At 39.0% G+C, this 27,333-nt stretch overlaps 4 protein-coding genes across 4 annotated transcripts; 1 reads left to right on the forward strand and 3 right to left on the reverse strand.

Annotated features, from left to right (window-relative positions):
* Nucleotides 1-3,498: 3,498 nt before the first annotated feature.
* Nucleotides 3,499-3,981, reverse strand: LOC103991053 (VQ motif-containing protein 20). Its single transcript, XM_009410419.2, has one exon. It carries the CDS (start codon nt 3,979-3,981, stop codon nt 3,499-3,501), a length of 483 nt encoding a protein of 160 aa, XP_009408694.2.
* Nucleotides 3,982-6,157: 2,176 nt separating this feature from the next.
* LOC103990349 (calcium-dependent protein kinase 10) lies at nt 6,158-12,355 on the reverse strand. Its single transcript, XM_009409453.3, has 7 exons — nt 11,102-12,355; nt 9,434-9,577; nt 9,093-9,245; nt 8,649-8,764; nt 7,884-8,051; nt 6,637-6,861; nt 6,158-6,546 (listed from the first exon to the last, which is right to left on the reverse strand). Exons 1-7 carry the CDS (start codon nt 11,907-11,909, stop codon nt 6,421-6,423), a joined length of 1,740 nt encoding a protein of 579 aa, XP_009407728.2. The 5' UTR covers nt 11,910-12,355; the 3' UTR covers nt 6,158-6,420.
* A 1,500-nt stretch (nt 12,356-13,855) lies between these two features.
* Nucleotides 13,856-17,388, forward strand: LOC135616851 (putative pentatricopeptide repeat-containing protein At5g06400, mitochondrial). Its single transcript, XM_065116528.1, has one exon. The coding sequence runs from the start codon at nt 13,967-13,969 to the stop codon at nt 17,093-17,095; it is 3,129 nt and encodes a 1,042-aa protein (XP_064972600.1). The 5' UTR covers nt 13,856-13,966; the 3' UTR covers nt 17,096-17,388.
* Nucleotides 17,389-20,097: 2,709 nt separating this feature from the next.
* On the reverse strand, nt 20,098-25,855 carry LOC103990348 (protein YABBY 2). The gene is made up of 6 exons (XM_009409452.3): nt 25,497-25,855; nt 23,768-23,887; nt 23,449-23,563; nt 22,613-22,661; nt 22,164-22,239; nt 20,098-20,414 (listed from the first exon to the last, which is right to left on the reverse strand). Exons 1-6 carry the CDS (start codon nt 25,563-25,565, stop codon nt 20,298-20,300), a joined length of 546 nt encoding a protein of 181 aa, XP_009407727.2. The 5' UTR covers nt 25,566-25,855; the 3' UTR covers nt 20,098-20,297.
* Between the last annotated feature and the right edge of the window lie 1,478 nt (nt 25,856-27,333).

Raw genomic sequence — 27,333 nt, forward strand, 5'->3', positions numbered from 1 at the left:
TACCTTTTGATATCTCTATATATCTTAGTGCTATTAGGATCTATTATGTACTTAGATTTATGTTTTTCCTTTAACATTTGGTTCTTAATGTTTGGATTATTGAAAATGTATAGTGTATCCTTAGATCTGTTATCCATCAAAATTTAAAAATCCGGCTTCAATTCCTTTTATACTTTGTTCCATCAAATATGAATCTCTCGCTTTTCTTTAATTTGGTGGGTGAGATCGGAATGAACCCGAATAAATGCCATCAATATTCTTTCTTTATAATATTTAAATCATAATTTTCTTTTAACAATTTTTATTACTTTATAATCAAGTTAATCATAAAAATTATAGATTTTCTACCAAGTGCATCGATTATAACATTGGCTTTACCAAGTTGATAATAAATAGTATAATTATAATCCTTTAGAAGTTCTATCCGTCTTCATCGTCTTATATTCAGTTTTTTTTAGATAAAAATATAATTTAAACCCTTTTGATCAATATCAATTTCAAATATTTATCCATGTAGGTAATATCTTTAAATCTTTAGACTAAAAATAATTGTTGCTAACTCTAAATCATTAGTTAGATAGTCCCATTTATAATTTTTCAATTATATGAAAGCATAAGCAATCATTTTCTCATCTTATATCAAAACATAGCTAAATTCCTTTCTTGAAGTATATCTATAAACTACAAATCCATCCTTACTATTAAGGATATGTGTACCAATCAATATTCCTTTTAACTCTTAAAAACTTGGCTTATAATCTTCACCATCATTAAAATTTTATATTCTAAAACTTTTAACTTCTATCACATTCATTGGTCTTTCCCATTTAACTACTACTTCCAAAGATCTTGAATTAACCCAAAATCCTCAAGCCAAACTAAGCACACTTTACTTATTCTCCTATTCAATCCTCAAATACAAGGTAGAAGGTAACAAACTCTAACTTGGTAATATCTTTCTCTTTTTCTCTCTAATTACAAGTGTTTAGATAACATAAGAGTGACACATGATCTTTCATTTTTCTTTTTTCTTTTTTTATATTTTTCTCCTCCACTAATTTAATATGAAAACTTTTATAAATTATATCAAAATTCTAGGATTCATAATTTGATCGCCAGCATTAGTCCTCCAATATAAAAATTACCCAATGTAAGAAATTATTAAATAAATTATCATATTAAAATAATTAAAAATTTTATGTTATCATAAATAATTTAAAAATAAAAGATATTATACTCTCTCGCTCTTAAAGAAAATTTAGCCCTCTAAATTATCATATCTCAATCAATAAAAGATGAGCGTAAACCTTCTTCCTTTAAACTACTTGATTTGATTCTTAAATATCTTTATCCCAATCTCCTTTTCTATCAATATCATAAGCACTAATCAAATCTTTAAGTACTTTAATTTTTCTTCCTCTAAAATTTATGACCAGAGATGATCGCTATAAAGTGAGGTGTGCTTGTAATAACTATGATTTAGTCTCACCTCTACAAGAATTGACTGGATTATATAGCTGCATAGATGAACTAATGTTACTTTGAATTTATAGCATTTTCTTCGGATATATGATTCTATTTTATTTATTTAAATCGGGTTTGAGTACTTTTAGTTGAATTTGGGATGCCTTCTTATAAGTAATTAATCAAGCCGGATTTAGATACCCAAATTATTAGATAATATTAATTTTATCTAAGTTTACTATACTAGTCTTCTTATCAATCAAGTGTTGTAGAAAAGGAGTGTTCTTTGAGGGTACATATAAGTCCAAGCCTTTGGAATGAACACATGCATTAAGTCAAATCACAGTCATCTGGTGGAACGATACCTTCTTCGGTTGGTCTGCATCCTGCAGGATCCCCAGAGCAGAAACTTTGGACCGGGAAGAGAACGACGACTTGAGTTCCTACTGGCTCCCAGTCGAAGTAGCGGCTGTCCTTTACGTGATCCATGTGTAAAAGAAGAAACTCCATTTTTTTGTTTTTTGTTTCTAGACTGGAAACTTCATCTTGCAGTTCTTGCGTTTCTTCCTCGGCTGCAGTCCTACAAACTTCTCTTTCTTGAGGAATGGAGGAAGCTGAGGTTGAAGAGGAAAGCGCATCTGATGCGTAATTGCCTTCAGGAGAGCAATGAAAGGACTGGCCAGTATGGATTAATTGTCTTCAACGGATGCAAGTTGCACCGGATGATCGTGCTATTTGATAGTATCATCCTGGTATCTCCTCCTCGTTAATGTAGAGTGCTAATGTGATGAACCAACATAGGAGGTCTACTAGGGAGATGATTTGTCAGGGACGATTTGATCTTAAAGTGGAGAGGCGAGGTAAAGGAACAAAGGTTTCTCTTGTTGTGAGGTCATCTCCTGTCACCGGTAATCTTGCACAATAGGTTTGTGTCGGTGGTTTCTTGGCTCCATCCCTCCGATGCTTAAGCCAATGCAAGACGGAGGAGAGCAACATAACTATGTGCCCTCCCCCTTCTATTTGGCTGGGGACTTAGTTTTTATATCTGGGCACCGAGCAATATAATTTGTTGTCAGTCATTAATGTAGAGGCATGGCTCGAGATGTCAACTAAGAGGTGTATAGGAAAGTTGATGCATATGATCATTAATGATCAATGGTTCTCATACTTTTATTATTTATTAATCATATTATCTGTATCTCTATCTGCATAATCTTCTCCGGTTTTCCTATGAGTTCTCTAACTTGGCGTCTGTGGTTAGAAAAACTCTGATGATCCTTATTCCTTTTTCTTGGTTTCAAACCCTACGTTCCAAGACTAGTGCTTCTTCAACCTTTTCACCACCTCAGGTAACCGGTCCACGTTCCTCGTCTTCCATCTTAGGCTTCAGCTCGTCTCCTTGTCTTTAATATAATCAATTCGGATGTCTCAGTAGAGAAATTTTCCCTCTCTATCTCTTACCAAGATCTTAGCATATAAAATTTCTCTTAACACGTCCCCTTTTCCTTCTCGATCATATGTAATTCAATGGAGTTCCAACATAGACATATTAATCATTTCGAGAATTGGAACCAATCAATTTGTTCCAGCTGAAAGGGCTACTTCTTTGTTCTTCAAGTTCATTTGCAGATGTGGCAGTTTCTTCTCAGATGCCCTGCCCAAGAAACAAGGAGAATTCCAGCTGCAATTGTGGGACTCGGTATGCAAGAGGAGAATGAACTGAATGAGATCGATCGTTTGAGATTTTGGCTTTTCATATCACTTCAACGAGTAAACAGATATCATACATGATGTTTTGATTGCAAAAGCAAGAAAGATAAGACTGTGATTGGTGTCAGTGATCTCTTATGGGGTTTTCTGAAAGATGAGCTGCATGCTTACAAGGAAAAGATATCCGAGAGTCGTATGCATCAGAATTAGAGGCCTCCTCATAATTCTTCTTCACTGCTGATCTGAGGATTCTTACAGGAGAAGGAGAACATTGATCATTCATACATAGATATGCATCCAACAATTTACAGTGGATATGTGCCTTCAAAATAATGGACTAAGATCCTGCAAGCATGCCTGCGTATTCGGAGAACAAAAGAAGAGACTTGGAGATATGATCGGTGAAGGAACGGAAGACATGGAAGAGAACTGGCCCAGCGTGAGCAGCAACGGGTCTCCACCTTCACCAGCTCCGACGTTCTGTCCCACGCCAGTATCATTCAGAGAGTCCATTCCGGCGCCTCTCTGGTCGAGATCGGAGCCGGTTCTACAGCGAGAAGAGCTCGAAGAAGATGACTTCCCCGTCAGCCGTTGCACCAGGCTCATGAAATCTTGGGGCCTGGTGTGGAAGACCTTGGGCGTGTGCAGGTAGACGACGACCGGCTCGCGGTGCTCGTGCTCGTGCTCGTGCTCGCCCCGAGAGAGAGCTGCTGCCGTTGCTGGTTTCTTGACTCTGCATGAATCCCTGCTCACCTTGAGTGGCGGAGGCCTTGGGCCCTGGAGCTCTCTTCGGGAGGAGGAAGGCATGGTGTGGTGCCGATGTTGCACTGTCGCCGTTCCATCGCACCCTCTCGTCCTCGACCTCTCTTATAGAATTATGGGCCATCGTGTATGTCGGTAGCTTGATAGTGGTTGGGTCGGGTGTTGAAAAGTCAGAAGTCCATGGTCAACATTGGCACATGACAGTTGACTTGTAATGGAGATGGTCTCACAAGTTAGATGCTTGAATGTTTTGTTGCCTTTTGCTTTCTGAATCTGATGGTTGACATAAAAGAAGAAGAAGAAGAAGAAGAAGAAGAAGAAGAAGAAGAAGAAAAACTAATCCAGAAAACAGTCAAAATATTACCACAACAACGCACTCCATCGGCAATCTTGTGAAGAAACTCTCCACATTAAGAAGTCAACAAAAGTATGAGCGATGGGTTTAGTTGCTGCGGGCAGGGATTGCGTTGAAAAGAGGGTGACGGCCGATGCAAAGGGAGGAAGAAAGAGTGGATGTGGATACAACAGTAGTCTGACTTTGGTGAAGATTTGCTTGGTCAGAGCAGCAAAACATGAGGCGCACGAAAAGACACTTCGTGTCCACATTCGTGGTCAAAACCAAAATAAATAATAATAATAATAATAATTGTATATAATTAGAAAATTGGTGCTCAAATGCAAGATGAAGATGATGATGATGATGATAATAATAATAAAGGTTGCCAAATCAAACACGAGGGTTCGAAGTTTTGGTGATGATGTAATTGTCATTAGAACTGTGAGGTTTGTGTATGAATGCTAATTGAGAAGGTTGTAGGTAGTTGTTAGTTGGCAACACACACAAACTTCCCTACTTCAATCTAAATCAAGCTCAATGATGACACCCCTCTACAATATTTAATTTTTGTTTATGATTGCGAGTTAAGGATAATTTTCATACATGCATATGACCGAATCGAACGCAACATGTGCTTAACAAATCAGATTTTTTTTTTGGATTTTTAAAATTTTCTATCAGGTTTTCGATACTAGTACTCGTGGAGGAATCATCCAGGTCGTATTTTGGGATCAGTTTCTTAACTACAACTCAGAAAATAAATAAACTTAAGATAATATATCATGTTTTTAAATTGTTTTAGGAGATTATTATTTATAACCCATTTTTACTATTTATAATTTTATTTTATTTTATTTAATATTTTCATATTATCCCTTTATAATTAGATATAAATACCCTATTCTTCTTTCTCCTCCTCCTCCTCCTCCTCATTATTATTATTATTATTATTTTTATTTTAATTATCCCTTTATAATCAGACCCACTTATATTTATAAATTTATATTTAAAATATTAATCATGATGATGATATATCAAATTCACTTATCAGGATTCAAAATATCATCTAATACTTTAGGGTTAACATTGATGGAGATCTTAGAACTTGAAAGATCTAATGGGGTGAATTGAACTTTCAAAATTTTCTTCTGGATTGTATAGATATAATTAGATTTCACAGTTGACATTGCTTTTACTTTGTGATCACATTTAATTAGGTGGTGAAAAGGCCAAAAGAAGAAGGTAAGATCATAATTGACCACAAGAAACTCAAACACAAGCGGGTTTGAAGGAACATGTTATTGCAATTTTACTGATCCAAGAATTGGCTTTAAATTGTGCATTATGGATCTTATGACTCAAATAGTATCCTCTACCTCTATGCTTTGCATGTCATTCTGGTTCTTGCAGCTGTTGTTTCTGACTGATGCTCCTTAAATGATGGTAGCAATGGGTTCACCTTAAGTTCCTATCTTATGATATCCAATGGTGGTTGTTCCTTTATTAGAATTTCCTGCACTTGTGACATGGACATCACAAAATCTTCCTTTGGCAAGGCTGTTTTCACATAAACAGAGATCATTTTCATACTGAATCCAAGAACAAATATGAAGCGTCACTGATCAGGAGACAGGAAATAATATATTTGATAAATATATCTAACTGGATTCATAGTTCTTTGGAAAATATATTACTGCCATTAACAAGAAAAATAGAGAGTACATGCTGAGCATATTAAACTGAGGCAAGAACAGGTCCACCATGATCCAAACAGTACACTGTGACCATATATGGGGATCAAAAGTGACCAACATTAGTGCAACTCAATTAAATGCTAAGAACTAGTAGAACATTCTGATGTTAATGTCATCTAGAAAAGTGAACTTCCATGTGAAACAAGAATTTAACTACTGAGGGCTAGTGCCACTGCCATTTTGTTCACATACATTGAAGTTGGAAAGTCCAAACATTAGATAATGGATGAGAAAAAGTTGGATTTTTACAAGTAGTGTTATCTCAATGAGGAGACGGCAAAGAAAGAGCTTCCGATCCCGACTATTTGTATTGATGATAACAAACACAAGGAAGGATAATATAGAAGAAACAAAGAGGAGAAAAAAAATCAAGAAAATTACATCAGTACATTCTTAACCAAGCTTCAGAGCCTCCCTAAAACCAATGCTGAAGTTACTTTGTAATCCCTTTTTGCCAATGACAGTAGTATTTCCTTTTTGCATCATTGCCACGAATTCGTTGTAATCTATGCGACCATCCTGCAACAAGGATTCAAAAATTGAGCAGATGCAATCCCCAGTAGCATTTCAAGATTCATAAATGAAATGATGGCTGACTAAGTTATATACATTATCTTGATCTGCTTCTCTGATCATTTCCTCTAGCCGGACATCCCCCATACCAAATTCTTCGCAAGCCTGTTGCAACTCGTCCGCAGTTATATAACCGCTTCCATCTTTATCAAAATATTGGAAGGCTGCAAATAAGTGGTCCTCCTTCTCTATCTTGTTTAGATGTAATGTAGCAGCAATAAACTCATCATAATCTATAGTACCACTGTTATCAACATCTGCCTGCAATTTATAGTTTTGGAGAAAGGAGGGATAAGCAAAATTGAAGAAGTTTCATTATTACGTTTGGTAAATTATCTCTTCTTGTTAAATGTTTTGCTCATGGACATGTAACAACTATTTTAAGGACAGAAAGTGCCCTGAACATGGTTTCCAATAGAATATGCTAAATTTTCCTCAAGTTTCTAGAGTCTATCACAGAAACATGTGTTACCGTAGAAAACTCTAAACCAGAAAGAAGTTTAACACCCAGTGTATAAGGTGTTATCAATTAATTAGCAAAACTAGCTTAAAGTTGTGATAGATGGATCGAAAAAAAAAAAAGTTGTGATGGATGTAAAATCTTACTTGAGATGACAACTTAGAAAGTTGAAACGTTCATAACTTCACAGGTAGTACAATGTTCAAGAAAGAGTTTTGAGTATGCATCGTAAATTGTCACAAATATATGACTATTAAATGTGCATTACATTAGGTACTACATCTTTATATTTCCATATCCACATTTTATCTAATTTTTAAAATATAAAAACTAGATTTGTTTTGAAAAATAATACTTGCATGGATGATGTAGTTGCATAACAAAGAGGATACAAAGAAACGTACAAACTAACAGTGGTACAAAGAGAAAGGACAAAAAATTAATTGTGCTAAATCGCAATTATCAATAAATTTTGGTCTGACAGATTCATCTTTTGCATTAGGGATCACTCATTTGTTATTATCTATAATACATGAATCAAAAATAGTATGATTCTAAAAGAAGAGGCCTTAGCCCTGCTGTTTGCACCACCTCTGTTCACATTTTCCCCTTCCCTAACAAGATTGACTTATAATGTAGTTAAATAACTTCTCTTGGACTTTTTACAACAAAAATAGTAAATTACACTTTAATAGGTAGTTATTTAACTTTAGTTGATTTTTTTATAAGACCAATACTACAATTCAAAAGGTAATGACATATTTAGTCAACCTTCGACAACAACATTGATTAAATTATAAAATGAAAAGAAACTGACACTTACTGCTTGCATAAGTGCATAAATTTCTGATTCCTTAAGTTTGGCACCCACTCTTTCTAATCCAACCTTGAGTTCTTCAAAAGTTATCTGTCCACTATTATCTGTGTCTATCATCTTAAACATCTCCTTCAGGCCAGCAATTTCATCCTCAGATAGGTTTGCAGCAATAACCTGCATAAAAAACAATAAAATATAGAATGTGTATCATTTTATGCCAAAATTCACTAAAAAGCCAATATTCACTGGATGAAGCACATGAATACAGACACTCAAATGTCTAGTATGTTTTCAAATTAAAGAGGTTTCAGAGCCTGAAACTAAAGTTTGTATGGCAGCTATGGCTTGCACTATTATTCATTAAATTGTACAATTCAATGTTGAAAATTTGAAGGAATCCTTTTTCTTTGAAGCACATTATTACACATCAAATCACAGAAAAAGGAAGAGTAAATATTGGAAAAAGATATGTAGATTGTGAAACAGGTATGCTTTTGCAGATATTTGGTTTAGCAAATTTCTAGTTTACCATCAAAATAATTCAATTACAATTAATTACGAAGCAAGTTCAACTCAGTAGGAACATTGTTCTCCAGTGCAGCTAACTTTCATGACATAAGTCCCAGATTGTCCTAATCAGGTAGTCTTGAACACCCATAAACTTTTCACTGCATCATATGTATAAAACTTTTCTGATATATCTAAAAGTTGTATACAAGACAAATATATTTTCTTCATAATTACAAAAATTTCAGGCATTAGAAACCTTACCCTCAAGGCCATCTTTTTGAGCTTGTTCATTGCTGAGAAATGTTTCAGGCGAGAGAGAACTGCAGAATCCAGAGGCTTATCAGGAGCCACACCATCAATCTGAACCCAAGGATGACCTGCAAGAAAAGAAATCACTCTAAAGCAACTTAAACATCCATAGGTGAAATTGTTTGATTAAAGCCAACGGGATAGCATGATTATATGTGAATAAAGACAAAGCAGTCGCAAGGAAATAAGTCACTCTAAAGCCTTTTGAGATATATATGAGATATAAGTGATGGTTCGTTGATATACTGTAATTATTTATTCATTGTACGCTATGATGTGTTCTTGGAAAAAAATTGAGTTAATAGCAAGCCGTAGATGTTCTTCACTGAGAGATAATCCATAGTTTCTGACAATATAATAATCTAAAATTTGAGGCCAGAAAGGTAAAAAACTTACACAGTACTTCATGGGCAGTTAATCGCTTACTAGGGTCTCTAACAAGCATTCTCCTTACAAGATCTTTTGCACTTTCTGAGATACTAGGCCATGGATCTGATTGGAAGTCAAGTTTACCATGCAAAACCTCCTCAAATATACCTTGCTCAGATTCTGGACATGAAAACAAGAAGTATCAAATAGTTGAAGGATAGTACAAGCATATGTTCTTGGTACTCACTATATGGGTATGTGATACACACAATGACATACAAAACAATCGTGTGCATATAAAATTATGAACTGAGAAGTGTAGTCATTGTAGGATAAAATGAGCAATTAGTTAATGTCAAATTTCTCACCAGCCCAAAATGGAGGTACACCACTAAGCAGAATGTAGATGATAATTCCAGCACTCCAAACATCTGACTCTGGACCATAACGTTTCTTCAGGACTTCTGGCGCAACATAGTAAGGGCTACCAACCACATCATTAAATACTTCCCCTGAAAGAAAAGATCGACCAGTTAGTGAACAGCTAAAGAAAGATTGTTGACAAGTATCAGCATAAAATGAGTAACTAAACAATATGGCTCAAGGATTTAGATTTAATTGATTTAAACTTCCTAAAAAAGTTACATTATAATAAAGAACGTGGGTGTTATATGTGATATATTATCATAATGCTTCCTCTTCCACATTACAACCACAACAAGCCATAATGTCCCTCTTCTTTAATAAAACAAGAAACTAAAGTGATGTTATTTGAAAGAAAAAACAATTTACTTCCATTGAAGCACACACTCATCTAAGTGCACCCAGAGGTTTCACAAAAAAGAAACAAAAGCAGAATATATCTTCATTGTAGTTCATTTTTTGTGTACATATTATGGATATTTATATTACCACAGAATCAAGTTAAAATTATGAACTATTCTGCTAATCTCAGGTGGATTTTACAACAAATGTAATTGAAAAAATAGCAAAAACAATTCCCTCAACCTGATCAAATCAAGGCACTGATAACTCCAAGTAGATATCAGCTCTGCTTTGAAGCTGAAAATTGTGTACCCTGTTATGTGAACATTATACATCCGACCAAACTGGAGATCTGATGCATGGAAATGAATACGTTAATGGCTTCGAGAGAAGTATCATGTTCTTAGCTAGTATAGCCCATAAACTTGATTGACTACAATCTATGCTGAAGAGAAGTCTTCTTTAACCATTTTCCAGTAAAGAAAAATGGAAGCCACCAATTTTCTGTTGTCCCTTAGACTGCTTAATTAACATGGTAACACAATTAAGGGTCAGAATAAAATACAATAGTTCTGGAGGAACAAATGTGACCCTTGGTGTTCCGACAAAACTGCCCCTTCATGATCCAAATAACTGGAGTCCTCTGCTTGCCTATAAGTCAACTAAGGATTACTAAGCTTGCCAAATGGACTGAAGAGAAATATGATGGTGCAAGATAAAGAAACACAAGACTCCCTTACCGCCAAAATAGAAAGGCTATTTTTGTGTAGTCCCTGTTTCGTTACCAAGCTAAATTTCTTAAGCTCTATGATCTCATCTAAAAGCCAAATTATTGCATATAAACTCTAGTATCCTACTTGCTTACAAGTAAAGGATTACCGGGCTCCCCAAATGGACTGAAGAGAAAGATGATGGTGCAAGCTAAAGAAACACAAGATACTAACTTGAGATCAATAAATTAGTATCTCAATTCAACATGGAAGGATAACAAGTAACAGGAATGTTCTTACAGATCAGTAAGGAAAAAGAAAGCATCTCTAACAAGGGTCAAGTCATTTCATATTGTTGCATCAAGGGTCGAGTTGCATTTATCACAAAGCCTATTTGCATAATTAAAATAGATAAGATCGTTTTCTTGGAAACGGTTGTTGTCATTTGAATTAATCTGTCTCAAGTAAAACTACATTCATAAATCTGCACCTCCAACTACAATTTTGTGACCGACGAAACAATTTGCCTAAAGCATAAGCTGAGAAGGAAAAAGAACATACCAGGTTGAAAGAATATCGACAATCCAAAGTCAATGGTCCTAAGAGAAGCATCCTCCATTTGGTTCACGAAAAGAAAATTTTCGGGCTTGAGATCCCGATGCATGACGCCCATCGAATGACAAGCTTCCACAATGCCCACAATCACCCTTGCAAGCTCCGCTGCCTTCCTCTCGGTGTAGTGCCCCTTCTGGACTATCCTATCGAACAGCTCACCACCAGCACACAACTCCATTACCAAATGAACAGCCACGGCATCTTCGTAAGCCCCTTTAATGGAGATGACGTTGGGATGACCAGACAAATGGTGCATTATCTGGATCTCTCTCCGAACGTCCTCGACATCATCGTCGGTGGCCAACTTCCTCTTCAAGATGGACTTGCAAGCATACTCCTTTCCACTTGCCTTCTCTACACAGAGATAGGTCGTGCCAAACTGTCCCTGTCCGAGCTTCTTCCCTAAGCTGTAAATGTCCTTCAGATTCTCGGTCTTGCGCTTCAACACTGAGCCAGCCTGAAGGCCGGCTGAGCTCCCGGTCCTTTTGACCTGGGTGGGCTTCTTAGAAGGGTCTGCCGGCGCCGGATTCCCGACGACTTCGGGGACCCTGGAGTGCTTTGTGTCGACTCCAGGGATCTTGACGGGTTCGGGGGCATCGGTGGCCGATGAAGCTTTAGCGGACTCACTGCCGGCAGCCTCGCCGTGGGCGGACGGGAGAACGTCCTTCTCCGAACGGGTGCGCCAAATGCTGGCGGAAACCGATTGGAAAAACCCGTTCTTCGTCAGGCTCGGCCCGACGCATGTGTTGCCCATCGGATACGATGCTCAATTTTTCCCGCTTTTCCTATGCAGCATTCGTGCCAGGACTTCCAACAAGCATCCACAGATCTAAAAAAGCCGGAATCTGGCCTCCGTACGCGTTCAATCCCAGTGGAGGAAGAAGCTTGGAAGTCCAGAAATACGACAATAGATTGACTATTTCCCACAATCACACACGTAAATGATCGACCAAAGAGGAAAAACTCTGAAAAATTCAAATTATTGTCCCGATCAAGAACGAAATAGAAGAAGAAGGGCAGGAATCACGACGAAAGCACAGAGAAAACCGAAAACGCGAAATCGTCCATCGATCAACAACCACGAATAAGTCCAAGTAACGATGAGGAAGGCAGAAGGAATCTTCAAGAGATCGAATCTGCACCAGATCCACCTATCCGAAAGCTAGTTGACATGAGAGGTGGTGGAAGAAACGATGCTCATCGAAAAGGAAAGCAAACCAAAAAGAATGGGAACAAGATAGAAAGCGAAGTCAGTTTACATTTACACCCCTGAGGATACGATATTACAAACCCATCCCTATCAAGTCAGCATATCATCGAACCTGATGGTTTCAGGGACACACATGCAAAACAAATATTTTCATAAAGACCCAACAAAATCCAAATATTGGAAGATGCATGTGAGATTTCATCCCTCTCTAAGGTAAGATATGAATTTTCAGATTCTTATAAGGACCAAAATGTAAATTCAACCGCAGGTACGAACAAATGGACGCGGCGGTCATTTTACCGGTCGGCAACCGGCCTTACCCGAGTCAAACAAACGCGCAATTGGGGAGTTGACTTCGTTGCTTTTTCCAACTGCCAAAATCTTATACGAGATAGCAGCCGTTATAATCATTGTAACGGTTATCGTAACGGTGACGATCCAATTAATCTTAATAGGATTTCTATGTTGGCCAGCTCCCATATTAATGCGTAGGATTATTATTGACGATCAAAAGCCATTTTGATACTCCTTCTTCTTCCTAGTTTGTCAACTCCCTTCGGTGAATGTAAACCGGTAACATCAAATGCCATGCAGAAGAGCATCTAAATTTGATGATTTAGTCCCTTATGCCATTGAATGACTAAAACAAACGTCAAAAGAGAACAAACCTTTCGCAAAACATGAGATGCAGACCAAGAAAGCTTCTCTTGGAGTTGCAGATCCAAGAGCAGGAAGCATGGTGAGTCAACGACTGGGTCGGCACAAGGAGGAGCGCGGTGCAACATGCATGCACGTTGACTTGGTGGGTGTTGCTGCTCGACGTGAGAAAAAGTCGGTCGAGAGGCAGCAGGCATGCACATGGGGGATCGGTGAGCACATCAAGTAATGCGATGAAGAGGTCAACGCATCATGGTTGGTGTATGAACAGTTGAACATGGCGATCCAAGACCTGTTCTTCGTGGTGAAGTAGGCAGAAGGAAGAGTCGCAGCCATCTATCTACTCGTGCCCTGTGATCGATTGCATGCATTTGACCAATGAAGAGGTCAGAAGAAATCAGTTCTGGTGTTCCTATGCTTGTCCTCAGGAACCGTTTAAAAGCTCATCACACACTATTAAGACGTCGGTCATCTGATGATTGATGCAGCAACAGAGAAGACTGATGCATTAGAGAGAGATCAAAGAACACTCGCTTTCTTTTATAAAAAAAAAGATTATTTTCATACTATAATTTTTTATGATTTTAGTTCCAAGAATCTAAAAATATGATCACATAAATAAAACATTCAACTTTTATTATATAAATAGTCTTTATAATAATAATAATAATAATTATTATTATTATTACTTTTAGATGGACTACGACACCCCTGAAAACCATTAGGGTTGATGCCACACGTGACATACGTCGTGATGGGTCTACAAGTGCGGGTGGTCCAACATCACCCCTGAAAATCTTTACGGCTGATTCGTTCAAGTTACGACGGGTTTTCTACAACGGCTCAGCCGCTTAGTGCGCCATAATCATCGAACGGCGGTGGCGCTTGTGCGCCGCGCCGCGTGCCGCCCTCCACCCGATCACCCAACAGCGACGGGAAAACAAATGAGCAGTCTGTGCAAGCTGTTCTCGTCGACGAATCCGGCGCCTTCTCGGTTGTTGTTGTATCGCTTGAAGTCCTCGAACACCCGCGCAAAGAGCAAGTCTCCAGCTCGCAAGACGTCGACCCGCTCGAAAGGACCCACCCCTGCTTCCGTGTACCAGACGATCTCCCAGCTCGTCGAGGCCGAAGAGAAGCCCGCCGTTGATCACGCTTCCACTCAGGTTTTGCTCGCTAAAGATGGCAGCTTTGCTCGTCCAGTTAGTTCCTTTGATGGTAGCCCAGATGCTTGCCGAATTGCCCAAGAGAGCACGAGTACACCCCGTGCTGGAGAAACGGTGTTCAGAGAAGGTGATTCAGAACGAAACCCACCTCAAAATTCCAACTTGGAAGACGTCAGCCCGATCGTTCACCAGATCACGAACATTGTGCGCTCAGAGAAATCTCAGCTTCGCATGGAACGGCGCTTGGAGGAGTTGGATTCGGTTTTGAGTTCGGATGTGGTAGAGAAGGTGTTGAAGAGGTGCTTCAAGGTCGGCCATTTGGCCCTTCGATTCTTCAACTGGGTCAAGGAGCGGCCAAACTTTTGCCACACGACAGAGGCCTACAATGTGATGATATACATAGCCGGCGAGGCTAAGGATTTCGATTTGATGGAGAAGTTGGTGGATGAAATGGATGAGGAGCCGTGTCCCAGGGATGTCAAGACATGGACTATTCTCATCTCGAAGTATGGAAAAGCAAAGCAGATCGGCAAAGCTATGCGCACATTTGAGGCAATGAAGAAATCTGGTTGTGAAGTAGACATCGGAGTCTATGAAATAATGTTTCGTGCTTTATGTTGTGCGAATAAACCAGAGCTTGCCATGGAGTTTTACAGAGAAATGACTTCTAAGAACATGGCGGTCAAGCGAAACTTATATGAAATGCTTATGGATTGTCTAGCGATATCAGGTGATGCAGCAGCTGTTAGGTCGGTCGGACTTGATATGATGAAGAATGCACAGGTCTCAGAAAGTGAGGTTTACACTCGCATCTTGAGGAGTTTTTGTTTTTCTGGGAAAACTGAAGAAGCACAACATCTGTTCGAGGAGATCAAGAAGAAAAACCTCCTTGTTGATTCTGACACCTATGACATCTTAGTGAAAGGATTTTGCAGGGCAGGCAAGATGGATAAATCTGTAGACATTGTGAAGGGCTTGAGGCAAAATTCAGGTGTCGACAGTAAGTTGTATGGTTGTTTGATTAGTGGTTTCCTTAAAAAAGGTGATATAGAAAAGGCCTTAAAGTTGTTGCAAGAAATGAGAGAATCTGGGTGCCAGCCAATGGTTTCTACTTATACTGAGATGATCCAACGGCTATTTAGATCAGATGGATATCAAAAGGCTTTCGAACTTTCTGAGGAGATGTTGAGAAATGGTATCAAGCCGGATATTGTAGCAATCACAGCCATGGTTGCTGGTTATGTCCAAAACAACAAAATTTCTGAAGCTTGGAAGGTTTTTGAAACCATGAAGCAGAACGGGATGAGGCCTACTAGAAAAGCTTATACTGTGTTCATCAATGAACTTTGTAAGGTTTCCAAACCCCTAGAGGCTCTTAAGCTTTTGGAAGAAATGATCAATTCCATGATAAATCCAAAAGATGGAGTATTCCATCTGGTCATTTCTTCTCTAACCAAAATTGGAGAGTTGGAGAAAGCTAGAAACGTGGAGAAGATATGCAGATCATCCAGACTATATTGCCTAGAAGAGGAACCAGCTTGTCAATCATCTTGCCATCAGTTTCTTGATCATGAGCATGAGGTATCAAGTTTCTCACCAAAGCAGGATGAGCAGGACATGAAATCTGTTAAAACAACAACTTTTAGCAATGCTGATCTCAAGGAAGTGCGCAGAATTATATCCTCATATACCGAATGGTGCTCAATTCAGGAAGTTTTAGAGAGCAGCGCCATTTGCTTTACACCAGAACTAGTGGAGGCCGTCCTCCGTAGTAGTCAGAGACAAAGCCGTGCAGCTTTGCAATTATTTTCATGGATCGGAAGGAAAACTGGTTATACTCACACAGCGGAAGCCTATAATATGGCCATCAAACTTGCAGGAAGTGCCAAAGATTTCAAGCACATGAGACATCTTTTTCGGGAAATGAGGAGAAGCGATTTAGCAATAACTCCAAATACCTGGACAATTATGATAGCTCAGTATGGTCAAGCAGGTCTAACTCAAATGGCTTTAGATGCTTTTAAAGAGATGAAGAAAGATGGCTATGAGCCATATGGTAGTACTTATAAATATCTTATTGTGTTTCTGTGTGGCAAGAAAGGTCGAAAGACAGACGAAGCAATCAAAATATTCCAAGAAATGATCCGTGCAGGACACATGCCAGACAAAGAAATGCTTGATATTTATCTTTCTTGTTTGTGTGAATCCAAGCAATTAGTTGATGCTCAAAGATCTCTTAAAAGTCTATGTCGTAGAGGGTTCACAGCACAGGTTGGTTACTCCTTGCTAGTTAAGTCTCTCTGCAGAGCAGGCAGAATAGAAGAGGCTCTGAAGGCAGCAGATGACATGGAGCTTCTTGGATGCACCAGAGATCAGTATGTCTATGGAAGTATTGTCCATGCACTTCTCAGAGAGGGTCGGTTGGATGAGGCCTTAGATAAGGTTGAGACAATGAAGAGGGCAGGGATTTCACAAACCACTCATATACATACATCTTTGATTGTTCATTTCTGTAAAGAGAAAAATATTGCCGAGGCAATGAAAATATTTAAGAAGATGAAGGATGATGGTTGCGAGGCAACCGTAGTTACATATTCGGCACTCATTCGTGGATTTATGAACATGGGGATGGTTACGGATGCATGGAATATTTTTCGCAGAATGAAACTCAAAGGCCCATATCCTGATTTTGTGACCTACTCAATGTTCATGGCCTGTCTGTGCAAATCAGGAAGGTCCGAAGATGCACTGCAACTTATCCACGAAATGTTGGAAAGTGGTATCATTCCTAGCGCCATTAACTTCCGAGAAGTCTTCCATGGCCTGAACAGAGAAGGTAAGCAACATTTAGCTCGTAATGTACTCGAAACAAAATGGCGTCTAAAACGAGAAAGGATGCTTTCGCTATAAGTTAATTTCTCTATATTGTTGCTGAATTTTCAATTATAGCACTCATCTTTAGCATGCCAACCCTCCATATGAAAAGCTCTATACCGATTAAGCTGATCTACTACTTTTCTGAATCTGCCGAGTCAATGCTGTTTGGGGCTTTTTATGAACTCAAGATCATTTTCGAGCGATCTGTGCACTCCATGCTACACCATCCATGTGAAATCTCTCACAAATCCTCAACCAGAAGTCTCTTTATGTGATCAATCGTTGGTCAATCCAGAACCATCTGCAAGCAGATTGGCTACCAAACTTATTTGTCTAAACTCTTTGACACTAATTCTTGTTCTTCCCTAAAAGTAGAGCTATTATTGTCTTTTTTAGGTTATCATTGTCGATCTTTCTTCGGTATGCGGCGATACATATTGTTGCTATATTCAAAGGCAGTACATGTGGGATTTCTTTACCCATCAAGTGCAAACCTTGTATTCATTTAAAAAATCAACTACTTCAAGATCATCAGTTTAAGAGAACAGCTCTCAGACACACTGTTGCTGCTGAATCTCTTCTTGGCACTCTCAAACTCTGTTTGGAAGTAGAATTATCATTTTATATATGTGAAGCATAAAATAGGGAGAATGGTTGCAGAAAAAGAAGAGTTCATTGGTGCCTGCTTACCAGCCTAGGTTTCACCCCATAGATACAAAAACAAAAGAATAATATCTAACGCTAGCTCTGTTGTTTTCACGTAACGAAGAGAGATAAAGACATGAGTGACGTTTCGGATCATGTTACAGAAAGATAGAAAGTAGATGATGGAAGAAGGAAGAAGAACACAGAATTGTTACACTCGATGCTACCCTCTCTCTCTCTCTCACTGTGTCTTTGTCGGAGTTGCTGCGTGCCTCTGATAACGTGAAAAGAAGAGAGAAAAAGCACATGAAATGACGTTTCAGATTTACATCGAGCGTTGCGTCTACCATGAAATGTCACTCATCCATCTCTTTCTGCCTGCCTTTTCAGTTGACATTGAATAATATGCACAGGAAAATGAGTGAAAGAGAGCGAAAGAGAGAGAGAGAGAGAGAGAGAGAGAGAGAGACCAAACAGCTGTGGAGATTGGAGCTGCACCACATGAGAGATAGTGAAGCATCGGTGTGCGTCCACAAAACGTACTGTACGTGTTAAATGCCACAAGTTGTACGCTTTATGTATGCCAGAGTTGGGTGGTACTGTTGCTGTATGAAGCCAGCAAACATCGACAAAACGTATCTCAAGTAATTAATTGATGTTTGGTCTAACGAAAGCACCTCTAATGTCTTTTCTTACGCCTGACCAACATATAGTGCAAACGAGTGGATCCCACAAATTAATTCATCGGATTAGTACATTTCATAGTGATATTTCGAATAATCCAAGGAACGTGTTACCACCTCCTTAGCGATAACATCTGTGGAGTTGGGTTCAGCAATAGAACGAGTGACGCCCACCAACTACAACGCCTCCTCGGAAGTTTTGAGTGTCGATTTGAAATGCTAAATCGAATGAAATTATATTTTAATCATTATTTTTAGGACAAAAAATGACTTCACATACAAACGCGAAATGACAAACAGAGAATCCCAACATGGCATCCCACAGTAAGAAGAGAGAGAGAGAGAGAGAGAGAAATAAATGCGAGCAGTGTGCTGCTACAGGAGGGAATCGAACGCAGGGGGAAGGGTCCCACGGGGAGGGGGACCAACCAGAGGACAGAGAGCGCGAGGTTTGTGGCGCGTCAGAAGCCACCGACACCGCGTGCCCTCCTGCCAACGGTATCCGCCACCCCTTCCTCTCCCATATGCATCACCACGGTGTTACAGACGTCTGTCTGTAACCTACCCTCCTCCCCTTGGGAAGATTCACCAGTGTGTGTCGCGATAGGCCTCCAGTGCATGCATGTGTCTTCTGCCTTTCTTCCTTATCTATATTTTATCTAGTTACTGAGAAGAATCTGAAGATAAGAGAGAGAGAGAGAGAGAGAGTTTGGAGTGAAGTGAGTGCCAGCTCGTTGCACATTCTGAATCACTGTTGAGAGCGACACTTCATTGCTACCCAACAAACCCTCTCTCTCTCTCTCTCTCTATTCCGATCTTCAATCCATGATCTTTATATTTAATGCATAACATGGCCTTCCTGCTCGTTGCTCACACCATTCAAGCGCTGAAGATTTGAATTGACTTCCCCTCTCTCCATCTCTCTCTTTCCAGCCACCCAAAGCTTAAGCTAGATTCTTTCCGACCCCATCTGTCCATTACTTGAGCCCGCAGTACTTGTCTGTGTTTATTGCACTCCTACATATTTTAGAATATTTTCTTTCCATTGACCTCATGTCTTCCATGATATGATCACTGTGCCTTCATCTCCTTTGGGCGTTGAAGACTATTCTTTGATGTCGATGGTCACTTGTGGAGACAAAACATGCATCTGAAGTCAATTATTATGCCACTGTCTTCCACCATCTTAGGTTGCTACTCATCTCTTCTGAAGAGTTTTCAGCAGGATTCCGACACGATCTACATTTTCTATACTCCATAAGCTATCACTGCCACAGTCAATTGTTACAAGCACAATATGCCAAGGATTACTGCTTCCCTATTATACATTACGGAATATGGGGCAGGATATGGATGAAAAGTGTATGATAACATATCCACAAATGAACTCTGCAAAGAGGTGATATAGAATCCAAAGGCTTGTGAATGAATGATACATACACCACTTGAAAAGCAGAACTAACATGTCAAAAAGGATTTTTTGGGTGAAGTGTTGCTTGATGAGGAGGTCTGGTGTTTTCACATGCACTTCTGACTCAAACAGTAGCCTATCTATGAATCCAAATATCTACAGTACTGCATAATCACAATAACCAAAAAAGAATGTAACCGAAACAGCGAAGAACTTGTATCGCAATTGGGCTAAAAATCGAGTCTAGACATATACATGAGTTTTTGGATGATATCAAAGTTTTCCTCACTGTAATATGTAATTGGATTGAATGAAACATTCAATATCAGATACCAAGTGCAAGAAGACAACACACTCAATAAGACGACATAGTACACAACTCCTTTTTCTGGATGATAGAAGGCATACTTCATTCACTGACTTGCATAATACAAGTTCAAGATTTAGATTCACTAACACATATATATATATATATATGATGATCTTATACATATGGTTAATAGAAACCTGGAGCCTTTTCTCCTCCTGGTGCTGCTGCTATGGCATCGTCCAGCTTTACTTGCTTACTACCATCAAGGGTTAGCCCAAAATGAATGTGAGGAAAGTGTGCCCACTGCAAGTCAGCATCAAGTACTTCAGTTCAAAGCATTAGGAAACAAGGATTCCGAATAGAATTCGGTACACCAATTCATGCAAGTTGTTTGACAGGCTACATAGAATTTGGTTAATACAATTACAAATTTTGAGAGCATCTTTTGAATCAAAATTCTTTAAATATCAAAAAATAATAATCGTAATTGCTTTGCGTTATTAAGAAAAAAAATAGTTTCGGTGCGAGACCAATTACATAACAATTTGTTGAGGCGATCGACTATTCTGCAAAACATCTAGGGCTTACGAAATTGGATGAGATGATGGACAAGAAATAATAGTGACATGAAGAGAGATAGTCGAATAAAAAAGATAATAAATACAGGCTTTGAACAATTAAGCTCAAGGTGCCAATTTCTTGAAGAGTATTTAATATGAAAGCATATTGCATGTGTATAGATCAAGATATAATAGGCATTCAAACAAGTAATTCCACATTTCCATGGCAATTAATTATACGAAAACTTTCTCTTTTCCTCTAAATATGTTGCAATAATCATAATGCACACTACTTTCTAGTCTCTCATCTGCATTATAGATATAGATTGTTCTTTTTATTTCTTTTTCATATCTGTCTATATATAGTTACATCGATATGTTCATAATGGTACGCCGAGAAGGGAATTTGTACCAAATTTCATGATATTATATCCAAAAATTTTAACTGGTAGTCCATTCCCCATCACATGCATCCATGTTCTTGTAACCATGATATGATTCAAATCCCTGTGATTCAAAGTATATGTGAGTCACATAAAGATAAACTTCTCCTAGTTTTGTTCTTAACTTCAGGCAAAGTTTCATGAGAATGTATGATAGAGTTATATAATTAGTTACAAGAATGATACTATTATATAGAGTTGCTAGAGATTATGATATTGTCTACTTCTTCTTTTTATTCATGTTCAAGTGCATTTTAACTAAGGTTTCGGGACCGAAACACCACCAAATGATTCAGAAGTCCAAATCAAGTTTGAACTTAAATGGAACGGAGAGTTTAGACCAATTTAATGGCAGAAACTATCTTTGAAGCAGAATGAATTATCAATTTTGGAGGGGGAAAAATCATAGATTCAACAAATGAGTTGCATTCAATTAGACTAGAAGCTAAGAAAGATGCATGAATCATCCAGTCATGTTAATTACATTAAATGCTTGTTGCTATTTCTTATTGAATGTCATAGATAGTCTTCCTTACGCATTGTCGTACTTACCGAAGTCCAATAAGCAAAAGGTAGAGCAGCAACAATTTGATAATCCATGCTGTTCAAAGAGTTGTAATGAAAATACAACAACACTTACTCTGAGATCCAATTGGCATATGAAATTAAACATTTATACGTACAATCCTTTTCTTTTGTCGATCCATAACAATTTTTCGGTAGAATTCAGAAACGAAAGCCAATATACTTTGTCGTAGCCTTACGGACCGAATGATCAATTTGAACATCTCAAACTAATTTGGATACATGAACTAGTCAGGCTTGCAATGCACCCTTCAAATTGTTATGTTACTTTGCCAACTACTTGTCCTACACAAATTTTGATTTTCCTTTTATGTAGAATATAGGGTTCGAAAAACAATAATGTTGGATAGAAATATATCTTCATTTCCAGCTTGAACCAATCATGCTTGTGATGGCAATGACCACAATTCCAGCTAAATACATCTTCATTTCTACTTTAATGCAGCTTGGTAAGTAACACTTACATTCTTCGCCGCAGCGCTGAAGGCTTCCTTGTGGCTAATATCAGGATTGTTAGCTTTTATCCTTTGTATCTCCTCCCTGTCCAAACAAAATAGTTGGTCTAAACAAACTATGTTATGTAAGTACATAGGTTTACATTGGCACTCCAGAAATAACTAGAATTCTCATCGATACTCGAATTTGTAGGGAAGAAATTTACAGAAACAAAAGTATTAGGTTTTCGGGGAACAGACAAATATATTTCTAATGTCAAAGTAGGATCAACAAACATATAATTAGGTCAAACTCTTCTTTGGTGTCAAGGTAATAGGTATGAGTAGAAATCCTTCTCCACTTTCTTGCACATCTTCCTCTTTCTGGTTCATTTTTATGTGAGCATGCATGTGTTAATTCTGATTACATTATTGTAAGATGTTCATCAAACAAACATGTATATTAATTAGAACCTGACCTGATAAACCTGTTGTAGGCGGAAGGAACGCGTTGCCTCTTCTCTGGGGCTATTAACAAGAGTAAACCAAAACAAAAAACAATCAATAGGTTAATCATAATTATTTGTTCAGCACTTGCTAATCTATATGGAAGCATTTTTTTCACTTAATTCAGTTATTAGAAACAAAAAAAAAAGAGAAAATTTCCTTTGCAAGTTCAAATAATGAAACAATGATTTGTTGAATGATAAATTCAATGGAAAAGAATACTCATATTTCAATATTTTTAATGGAACAAAATAAATGTTTATGTTTGCTGCTTCCAGAAGCCCATTTTATATCACAATCTTAATGTATATCATCATTGTTGTGTGACATTGGGTTTTGTTCACAAATATTCTTGCAAGTCTCCATTTAGCATGGGTTGGAATTTAATTATATTCTCAGCTCACTTTACAGAACTTTAAGATCAGAAGGGTAAAAAGAGAAAGTGAAAAGGGAAAATGCCCAATTGGTATGGTGTGTATGACCAATTAAGCATAGGCGGATTCATAAGCTAATAGGTATTTTACCACACCAAAAAAACAAAAAACACTCTACAATAGCATTTATTTATTTTCTTGTTGTCATGTACAAAAAATATGTAACATTTATTTTAATAAGTCACTTTGATTTTCCAATTCTGTGGTGTAATGAAGCTTATACATTGCAATGCCTTCAAAAATATAGAAAGTCTCAAAATATTTTCTTTTAAATGAATAATTTTCATTTTGTTTTGGTTAATTAGCATTTTGCAGTTCTGTCTCCTCTTGATCGTAGCATCAGAAAATGGAGAGAAACATGGAGAGAGGCTTACGACGTAAGGTTACAATTTGCTGCTGTTCATCCTTCATGGAGTACAATGAAGACCTGTTACATCTGGAAGATGATCCAATCTCTAGCCTGTTGCTTTGAGATCCAAAATTATGCGCCTGCAATTTTTCCAAACATTAATTTCTAGTGGCTAAAGTCTAATGGAGACTCTCTTTTTTCTTCTCTGATAGAAGAAGATCATCTCATGTTTTCATGCCATTCTCTTGTCTACATTCCGATCTCTCTCTGCATCTCTCTTGCTCTCTTTTTCTTCAAGACATGATTATAAAGAGACCATGGCAGTGGGTGAAAGACATGAAAACCTGGAAATCTTGAAGAGGGAAAGCTTGAAGCAAGGCTCCCATGTTGACCGACAGCAGATTGGCGCAATGCCCGCACCGGACTGTCACGACGTTGAACATGCTGTTTCCGGGAACGCTAACCTGCGTCAACAAGACATCAAAGTCGGTTTCAAGCTTCATCAGCATTTAAACTTGGAAAGCATCAGTTGTTTATGGTGGATCTCAAGACTCTGAGTGCAAGTACTTTTGGCATCGTACTTGAAGCATCACCATTCTACCATGGTGAAGCCCATGCAGTTTAGGGAGCGAGAAGACTGAAACACCACGGATCTAAATCTACTGGAGCATAAGCATCGTGACTCACTAGAGATTGTGGTAATTGGCACGAGGAAGTGTTGGGAGTTGAAGAAGTTGGATCGAGCATCGAGTACTTGAGAAGGAAGAGAAGAAGAAGAAGAAGAAGAAGCACGTCGAGAGGAGAGATAAGCAAGCGCCGGTGATCGAAGATGCGACCGGTTCTTCTCTTGTACAGTAAAAGCTGGACTCGCTTTTCGCATGGTTTTGGAATTGCTTTCCCAATGTTCGCCCTTATGGGTTCATAACCTGGAGGGGCTTCAGAGTCTTATGCGAATGGTGGAGGTAGCAGCCCCTACGCAGTTCCGGAATGCAAAATGAAGTAAAGTGAGGAACAAGATGGGCCTCAGATTTGAAGAGGAGGAGGAACACCAGAGAAAGAAAGGCTGCTTGCGCCAGTGGCATCTGCTCGAGTTGAAAGCGTCATGCCATTTCCCCACTTTATTCACACTCCTGACCCTTCCTCTGACTGCTTCAGAATTAGTGAAAGCAAGCAGTAAGAAGCCATGACTCATCAAGACAGGAAAATGACATGGTTTTTACATCCCCCAAAAGCACAGTAGAGAGAGAGAGAGAGAGAGAGAGAGAGAGAGAAGGGGGATACTTTGGTGTATGCAAACGAAACCCAAAGGAAAAGAGAATTGCTTTCGGTAGGTGGAGAAGCAGATGATAAATCAAATGGAGATGGGAGTGGGCAGGAAACTGCAAATATTAGCATGTCGAGAGAAACATCAAATTGTTCTTGAGGAAACTTTCATAGCTGGGAAGAAGAAGAAGATCTAGTAGAAGAATCCATGACGGAAAGGAGGGTGGTCTTTGTTTTCTTTCTTGAGAACAAAAGGATAATTTGATCATGGATGAATCGATCAATTCATCTTTCCTATGATGGAAGATGAGCGAGCAAAGAGCTTTGGGAAGTTGGTCGCCAAAAGATCTTCGAATGCTAAAACAAGTCCGAGCATCGACCGAAAAATCCGCAGGAAAAAATTGGTTGAAGGAATTCCTTCGGTGATTACACCAATGCAAGTAAGGGTAGAAGCGTGGCATACATGCATGCGCTGAATTAAGTCGTCGGTATGAGATCTTTCTAAAAGATGATCATTCAGCGTTACTTCATATCGCTTCAAGAAACAAGAAAGACAAGCTGCATCCTGCCAAGGAAAGCAGCAAAAGCGTAGGAAAACCTTTTCGATGCAATTGATGTATCATACAACACAACTGCTTTGATCGTATAGGTCTACATGATTATGGAGATTCATCTCTGGAGGTGGGTTAGGTTTATAAGATGAGCGCTAGGAATTCCAACAAAACCACTTCAGCCCTGATGATTCCTAATTATATGATATGGCGGGGAGAGAGAGATGAGAGAGAGAGAGAGAGAGAGCGTGGACAATACCGCGAGGATGGTGTTGCAGAAGTTGCAGTGGATGTAGCAAACGTGCTCAGGAACGATCTGGGCCGACATTTTCGGGTTGCGAAGGGTCTGTCCGCATATGCCAAGGAGGAGGAGGAAGAAGAAGAGGAGGAAGAAGAAAGCAGCGTGAATTTATAGGTGAAGGACGTGAGATGAAAAGCTCCCCTTTCCTCTTCCCCCTTGGCTTTGCTGTTTTGTTTCGTATAGTTGGATACAGAAACAAAGGGGTGGTGTGGGTGGGGGCAACAGTCTGTGTGAGTGGTGCTGGAGAGGTGACTCTGTGGGAAGGGTTGAGGAGGAGGGACGAGGTGGTGGTGGAAAGGTTATGATTGAATGAATGAGTGGGTGGGAGTCTCTCTCTCTACATTAATAACCCCTCCCAACCCCACATGATGTTGAGCTAGAGAGAGACAGATGGTTGCCCGACTCCGCCTCCCTCTCAACATGAAGCTTACCCCCCTCGAAGGGGAGGGGTGATGAGGAAAAGTATAGCCACCAGATTACTGCTCCTGTACGTATGTTTAGCTCAGTAGAAAAAAAGAGAGACAACCCAAAGGCAATGAAAGCATCGAGGAAGAGCCAAAACTCCTGCAGTGACTATGTTGCTGGTGGTATACTGTTGCCAAAGAAACATCAGATCCATTTACTCACTTGCAAGGACTGAGCCTACGATGGCTGTAGCTTTGGTTGTGTGTCATGCTCGTTTCATGACTTATCACAAGTACCAAAACCAAGTGTTGCATGCTTGTCTGCACGCACAAGCTCTCTCTCTCTCTCTCTTGCAAAGATTAGCATGATCATTTCTTTGACCTGCATCAATTAACCCTATGAATCAGGTTACAGATACACGCAGCAAGCGATCACGACATGCTGTCTTGGATCTGTTCATCTAATTAGATGCCACTGGCAAATCTCTGTTGAATGTTCAACCATCACCCTGCCTGCTTTCGAGGTCTTATATCTTTCACCGTGCTTGACGCGATCTTACTCTCGGTTCATGCTCAGCAATGACTCCTCTTACACAAACCACAAGCTTTCAGTCTGCAGAATAAATGACCGCGACACATCCGTGCCCTACTTGTTTGTGCTCCTTGAATTTTTTGCTCTTCCCTTTGTTCTTTTTGCTCATATGGGAGAACATGATCACAAGCTGTGCTCAGTGGTTGTGCGTGATTCCACCTTCGTTTTGTCACGTCGATTCGACGTTTCGGATCCATCAGACATGATGCCATGATTGAGAGGATCAACAAAATCCAAACTATAAGTTCAACTCTTTGACAGAGCATAATGCATTTCCAATTGCACCGTAAAATTGACATCTTCTTGCATCCGAGAGCAGTTCCTTCCTTGAGGCAACTCAAAAATGGTCTCTCTTGGAAGATGCAGAGAAGACAGGGTTAGCTCGCTGCCATTGTCGAAAGCTTTGGCAAACCATTTGCAGAAGCTTCTATCACTTGGCTCTTTTTTGTCGAGGCTTTTACGCTGGCAATCGCACAGGCCTCACATGGTTTTGGGCCAAATTCTTGCCTCGGGCCTGAAGACTTGAACCTCAACTTCTTCTCTGCTTCTCGTTTCACAATGCGAAGATCGAATGTGATATCTTCGAGTTCATAGAGTTCACAGAGAACAACTTTCATAGATATTCCAAGCCGCTATTTCCAAGTCTAATATGGTGACATATTAGTTGTGATCTTAAACAAGAAGACCGCCCTATTCTCATGTCATGCAAGAATTGATCCTTTTTGTCTTAGAAGCAAGCTATGCCTTTTTCATTGATTAATGAGATACATAAACACCAATATCAGTTCATGATTTCAAA

The sequence above is a fragment of the Musa acuminata genome, chromosome BXJ2-7 (assembly GCF_036884655.1).
Source record: "Musa acuminata AAA Group cultivar baxijiao chromosome BXJ2-7, Cavendish_Baxijiao_AAA, whole genome shotgun sequence".
NCBI lineage: Eukaryota > Viridiplantae > Streptophyta > Magnoliopsida > Zingiberales > Musaceae > Musa > Musa acuminata.

What these genes read in the sequence shown, in the direction of transcription:
- LOC103990348 (XM_009409452.3), bottom strand. Translation starts at nt 25,565, where the DNA reads ATGTCGGCCCAGATCGTTCCTGAGCACGTTTGCTACATCCACTGCAAC. An exon ending in TCCCTCTTCAAGATTTCCAG is followed by an intron (nt 23,564 to 23,767) that starts GTTTTCATGTCT and finishes GAAAAATTGCAG; the next exon opens with GCGCATAATTTTGGATCTCA. An exon ending in GCCTACAACAGGTTTATCAG is followed by an intron (nt 22,240 to 22,612) that starts GTCAGGTTCTAA and finishes TTGTTTGGACAG; the next exon opens with GGAGGAGATACAAAGGATAA.
- LOC135616851 (XM_065116528.1), top strand. Translation starts at nt 13,967, where the DNA reads ATGAGCAGTCTGTGCAAGCTGTTCTCGTCGACGAATCCGGCGCCTTCT.
- LOC103990349 (XM_009409453.3), bottom strand. Translation starts at nt 11,909, where the DNA reads ATGGGCAACACATGCGTCGGGCCGAGCCTGACGAAGAACGGGTTTTTC. An exon ending in TCAAAAAGATGGCCTTGAGG is followed by an intron (nt 8,052 to 8,648) that starts GTAAGGTTTCTA and finishes TTTTTTATGCAG; the next exon opens with GTTATTGCTGCAAACCTATC. An exon ending in TTTATGCACTTATGCAAGCA is followed by an intron (nt 6,862 to 7,883) that starts GTAAGTGTCAGT and finishes TATAAATTGCAG; the next exon opens with GCAGATGTTGATAACAGTGG.
- LOC103991053 (XM_009410419.2), bottom strand. Translation starts at nt 3,981, where the DNA reads ATGCCTTCCTCCTCCCGAAGAGAGCTCCAGGGCCCAAGGCCTCCGCCA.